This window comes from Rhinopithecus bieti, unplaced genomic scaffold (assembly GCF_001698545.2).
Source record: "Rhinopithecus bieti isolate Rb0 unplaced genomic scaffold, ASM169854v2 scaffold_3875, whole genome shotgun sequence".
In the NCBI taxonomy this organism is placed as follows: domain Eukaryota; kingdom Metazoa; phylum Chordata; class Mammalia; order Primates; family Cercopithecidae; genus Rhinopithecus; species Rhinopithecus bieti.
In genome coordinates this window covers 932,246-938,195 of record NW_016804422.1, presented here as the reverse complement: position 1 = coordinate 938,195, position 5,950 = coordinate 932,246, and the positions used below count along the sequence as shown (strand labels likewise).

The 5,950-nt window shown below is 44.6% G+C and overlaps 1 protein-coding gene across 3 annotated transcripts in view; it reads left to right on the top strand.

Moving 5' to 3' along the window:
• Positions 1-452: 452 nt before the first annotated feature.
• The window catches only part of RBM6 (RNA binding motif protein 6), a 99,349-nt gene continuing 93,851 nt past the window's right edge, over positions 453-5,950 (top strand). Inside the window, exon 1 of one of the 3 annotated variants that reach the window (XM_017868029.1) lies at positions 453-3,060. In XM_017868029.1, the coding sequence (XP_017723518.1) occupies positions 2,134-3,060 (927 nt within the window). In that variant the 5' untranslated portion in view covers positions 453-2,133. The remainder of the gene's footprint in view (positions 3,061-5,950) is intronic. The other 2 variants (XM_017868030.1, XM_017868031.1) reach the window with 2 other exon arrangements.

Sequence of the window (5,950 nt, the reverse complement as noted above, 5' to 3'; positions counted from 1 at the left end):
GTGCCCGGCCAACTTGCTCCTCTTATCATGAACAACATAGACATAACTACTGTTAATGGGAGTCAGTGGAAGTCATCATGTTCTGAAAATCCATTAAATGTACATCATTCTAGCACTTAGGTTAATGTTATTAAATTCCTATTACTTTAAGAAAGGGTTGGCTGGGCATGGTGGCTCATGCCTGTAACCATAACCCTTGGGGAGACTGAGATGGGTGGCTCACCTGAGGTCAGGAGTTCAAGACCAGCCTGGGCAACATGGTAAAACCCCATCTCTACTAAAAATATAAAAATTAGCTGGGCACGGTGGCATGTGCCTGTAATCCCAGCTACTCGGGAGGCTGAGGCACGAGAATTGCTTAAACCCAGGAGGCGGAAGTTGCAGTGAACTGAGATCACGCCATTGCACTCCAGCCTGGGCAACAGAGCAAGACTCCGTATCAAAAAGAAGAAAAGAAAAGAAAAAGAAAGGGTTTGGCCTTGCAATTATTTCTCTTGAGCTGAGTGACCCAGACTCAGTTGTCCTTTGAATTTTACTATGGTAGTGCAGTCTGAGCTCAGAAGGGCCTTATGATAGACCCTGTATGTTCTGGGAGGCAAGAATTGAGCTGGTATTAATACCTTAATGCTTTTGTTTTACTGCTGAATAACAGATGACCCTTCAGGTCTTTTCATGTTTTCCTTTTTCATGTCTCCCTACCTAGGATCCCAGGTGCCTAATTGCCTACTTAAACTAGTTTAGGGAATCTTGGACTGAAGCCAAAACATGTAAAATGTCCTGGAATTTAGGCAAAGGAAAGAAATTGGGTAGGATGAAAGATTAGGTCACATCTTGTTTATTTCTTGAGTTCTGTAAATTGAGAATGTAAATTTAATACTTATGTCTATTTTTAAAATGCATTTTATTGCCATGAAAAAGTAGCATGAGACATTGAAATATGGAATATCAGCTTCTTCATTTGGGTCATGGGGATCATGCTTTAAGGCCTAATGCTCTCTCTAGGTCCCTCTCAGCATTAAGCCCCTGGATGCTGTTGCGTGGCTTAATGACTTGCATATGCTTTGTGGCATGATTCATACTACCTTCTATGATACACTTGGGTAGTTACAATAGGACCCAGGTTAGAGTGTTTCTTGGTGGAGCCACTGCAGAACTGGGATTTAGCTGCAGCCAGGGCTGATGCTCAGCTGGTGAACACTGGTATGCTTGTTCCTACTGGTGATTTACAACCAGTGTTCCTTTTGGGCCTGCATCCATTTTGATTGGGTGGTGTCCATGCTGTATCTGTAATAAAATATTTTGGAATGTTACCACTGGATGCAGCAGTGAGAAAGATACCTCCTGAAACTTACTGTAAGAAATTTACAGTGCATTGATTTTTCTGATACATAGGAATCGTCATGTTGACCTTGGAATTCTTAAGTTCCCTGGCTGTAGGAAATGGAAATTTTTGTAGCATGTCACCATTGTTAGCTTATTTAGTATTGCGGATTTTCCCTGTTGCAGGACTGGGTGAAAGCTTTTTCTGCAGCAGTCATGTTGAAAACCTTGTGTTGACTTTCCTCGTGTTCTGAAATGGGAGCATAAAAGTTTACTCCGCCACTTCGTCTTAAAATAGCAAAACTTTGCTGTTTTCTGCAGATCTAGGACCTTGTTACAGAACTCTGCCAAAAAAAAAAAAATGTTTACAGAAGAATGTGCTGTGATTAGAGAAGAATATGCTGGTGTGTAGATTTCAAACTCTCTGGACAATATGAATAACACTGTCTTTGTTTCTACAGTGGGAGCCAAGAAGAAAGGTTTGCTCCCGGGTGGAACAGGGATTATCCTCCTCCTCCCCTTAAGAGTCATGCTCAAGAGAGACACTCTGGCAACTTTCCTGGCAGAGATTCACTTCCCTTTGATTTCCAGGGGCATTCGGGGCCTCCTTTTGCAAATGTAGAGGAGCATTCTTTCAGCTATGGAGCTAGAGACGGACCGCATGGTGACTATCGAGGAGGGGAGGGACCTGGACATGATTTCAGGGGGGGAGATTTTTCGTCTTCTGATTTCCAGAGCAGAGATTCATCACAGTTGGACTTCAGGGGTAGGGACATACATTCTGGGGATTTTCGGGATAGAGAAGGACCACCTATGGACTATAGGGGTGGAGATGGTACTTCTATGGATTATAGAGGTAGGGAGGCACCTCATATGAACTACAGAGACAGGGATGCTCACGCTGTTGACTTCAGAGGTAGGGATGCTCCTCCATCTGACTTCAGGGGCCGGGGCACTTATGATTTAGATTTTAGAGGCCGAGATGGATCCCATGCAGATTTTAGGGGAAGGGATTTATCAGATTTGGATTTTAGGGCCAGGGAACAGTCCCGTTCTGATTTTAGGAATAGAGATGTATCTGATTTGGACTTCAGAGACAAAGACGGAACACAAGTAGACTTTAGAGGCCGAGGTTCAGGTACTACTGATCTAGACTTTAGGGACAGGGATACGCCACATTCAGATTTCAGAGGTAGACACCGGTCTAGGACTGATCAGGATTTTAGGGGCAGAGAGATGGGAACTTGTATGGAATTTAAAGATAGGGAGATGCCCCCTGTGGATCCAAATATTTTGGATTACATTCAGCCCTCTACACAAGATAGAGAACATTCTGGTATGAATGTGAACAGGAGAGAAGAATCCACACGTGACCATACGATAGAAAGGCCTGCTTTCGGCATTCAGAAGGGAGAATTTGAGCATTCAGAAACAAGAGAAGGAGAAACACAAGGTGTAGCCTTTGAACATGAGTCTTCAGCAGACTTTCGGAACAGCCAGAGTCCAATTCAAGACCAAGATAAGTCACAGCTTTCTGGAGGTGAACAGCAGAGTTCAGATGCTGGTCTGTTTAAAGAAGAAGGCGGTCTGGACTTTCTTGGGCGGCAAGACACTGATTACAGAAGCATGGAGTACCGTGATGTGGATCATAGGCTGCCAGGAAGCCAGATGTTTGGCTATGGCCAGAGCAAGTCTTTTCCAGAGGGCAAAACTGCCCGAGATGCCCAACGGGACCTTCAGGTATGTTGATTGGGTGGACCGCTTTTTTTTAAAAAAAAAAAAACGGAGTCTCACTCTTTCGCCCAGGCTGGAGTGCAGTGGCGTGATCTCAGCTCACTGCAAGCTCCGTCTCCCGGGTTCATACCATTCTCCTGCCTCAGCCTCCCAAGTAGCTGGAACTACAGGTGACTGCCACCAGGCCTGGCTAATTTTTTTTTTTTGTATTTTTGGTAGAGACAGGGTTTCACTGTGTTAGCCAGGATGGTCTCGATCCGCCTACCTCGGCCTCCCAAAGTCCTGGGATTATAGGCGTGAACCACTGCACCCGGCCTGCTTTTTTTTTTTTTTTTTTTTAAATAAGACTTTTGTGAAGGGTGAAATTTATTTATGTATGTATTTATTTATATATTTTTGAGACGGAGTCTTGCTCTGTCACCCAGGCTGGAGTGCAGTGACATAATCTCGGCTCACTGCAACCTCTACCTCCCAGGTTCAAGCAATTTTCCTGCCGCAACCTCCTGAGTAGCTGGGACCACAGGCACGTGCCACCACGCCTGGTTAATTTTTGTATTTTTGGTGCAGATGGGCTTTCACCATGTTGGCCAGGCTGGTCTCGAACCCCTGACCTCGTGATCTGCCCACCTCGACCTCCCAAAGTGCTGGAATTACAGGCATGAGCCACCGTGCCCGACCAATTTATTTATTTATTTTTTTCATTTTATTTTTATCCTTGCACAACCATTTGAAAGCAAAATTTGTATTCAGGAGTGGAATGTAGGAATGTAAATCTCTAGAGAAAAGGCCTTTAGCTCAGATCATATATATGTATTTTCTTTATTCTTTTCTTTCTGCTTCATTTTCCATTTATATATATGTGTGTGTGTATATATGAAGGAACTATATATATATATTTGAGACAGGGTCTCGCTTTGTCACTCAGGCTGAAGTGCGGTGGTGTAATCATGGCTCCTTGCAGCCTTGACCTCTCAGGCTCAAGCAATCCTCCCACCTCAGCCTCCTGAGTAGCTGGAACTACAGGTGTACGGCAGCCTCCATGCCTGGCTAGTTTTTTTTTTTCCTTGGAGAATGAGTCTCACTCTCGCTCAGTCTGGAGTGCAGTGTTGTGATCTCGGCTCACTGCAACCTCTACCTCCCAGGTTCAAGGGATTCCCCCGCCCCAGCCTTCCAGGAAGCTGGGACTACAGGTATATGTCACCATGCCTAGTTAATTTTTTTTTTTTCTTTTTTGAGATAGAGTCTCGCCCTGTTGCCTAGGCTGGAGTGCAGTGGCGCGATCTTGGCTCACAGCTACCTCCACCTCCTGAGTTCAAGTAGTCTTCCTGCCTCAGCCTCCTGAATAGCTGGGACTGTAGTTGTGCACCACCACATCTGACTAATTTTTGTATTTTTTTGTAGAGATGAGGTTTAGGTATGTTACCTAGACTGGGCTGGAACACCTGATCTCAAATGATCCACCCTTCTCAGCCTCCCAGAGAGCTGGGATTACAGGCATGCACCACCATGCCTGGCCAGCAATTTTGTATTTTTTTGTAGACACAAGATTGCAACGTATTATCCAGGCTGGTTTCAAATTCCTGGGTTCAAGCAGTCCCCCCACCTTAGCTTCCCAAAGTGCTGGGATTACAGCAGTGAGCCACTGCCCCTACCCTTTTGATGTGTGTTTATTCATTATTTTGTGTTATGGTGCTGATTTACATGCCTTGGGATAATTTAGTTTGAAAGTATATGTCTTTGGGAGTTGACTCTTGCAACTCTTGCTTAGTTAGACCTGTGATCGTTTAGGGATCATTTTCTTATTTAAATTCATTGAGACAATACTTAGGAGTCTCCCTAGTCCTGAGGAGCTAATATTAATGTGAGGAGCTGATATTAATGTTGCAACTACCCTCTAACAGCTAACGTAATTAACTTAAATGTTAAAACTTCTTGATACATGATTTAAGCAAGGAGGTTTATATTTGTAATTTTACAATGAAGGTATTCTCTTTTAAAGTAGATTTGGCCCGGTACAGTGGCCTATGCTTGTAATTTCAGCACTTTAGGAGGCTTAGGTGGGAGAATCACTTGGGGCCAGGAGCTTTGAGACCAGTGTGGTGCAACTTCAGGAGAGAATGTGACCGGGGAAAAGAAAAATAAGGCCAGGCACAGAGTGGCTCATGCCTGGTTATTAAAGTCTTATTCAGCCTCTAATCCCAACACTTTGGGAGGCAAAGGTGGGCAGATCACTTGAGATCAGGATTTCAAGAATAGCCTGGTCAACATGGTGAAACCCCATCTCTACTAAAAATAGCAAAATTAGGCCAGGCCCAGTGGCTCATGCCTGTAATCCCAACACTTTGGGAAGCCAGGGCAGGCAGATCATTTGAGGTCGTGAGTTTGAGACCAGCCTGACCAACGTAGAGAAGCCCTGTCTCTACTAAAAATACAAAATTAGCTGGGCGTGGTGGCGCATGCCTGTAATCCCAGCTACTCTGGAGACTGAGGCAGGAGAATCCCTTGAACATGGGAGGCAGAGTTTGTGGGGAGGCGGAGGTGGCACTATTACACTCCAGCCTGAGCAGCAAGAGCGAAACTCCATCTGAAAAAAAAACCAAAAACCAAAATTAGCCAGGCGCAGAGGCAGGCATCTGTAATCCCAACTACTTGGGAGGCCGAGGCAGGAGAATTGCTTGAACTTGGGGGCGGAGGCTGCACTGAGCTGAGATTGTGCCACTACACTCCAGCCTGGGTGACAGAGTGAGACTCTGTCTCAAAAGAAAAAAAAAAAATTATCTAGTCATCTTCTTTCACCAGAGGTATGAAGTACTGCTAGTTTACACCCCATTCTCCAGCTCTCAGACCAGGGAAAATTTTCTTGTGTTTTTTTTTTTGTTTTTTTTTGTTTTTTTTT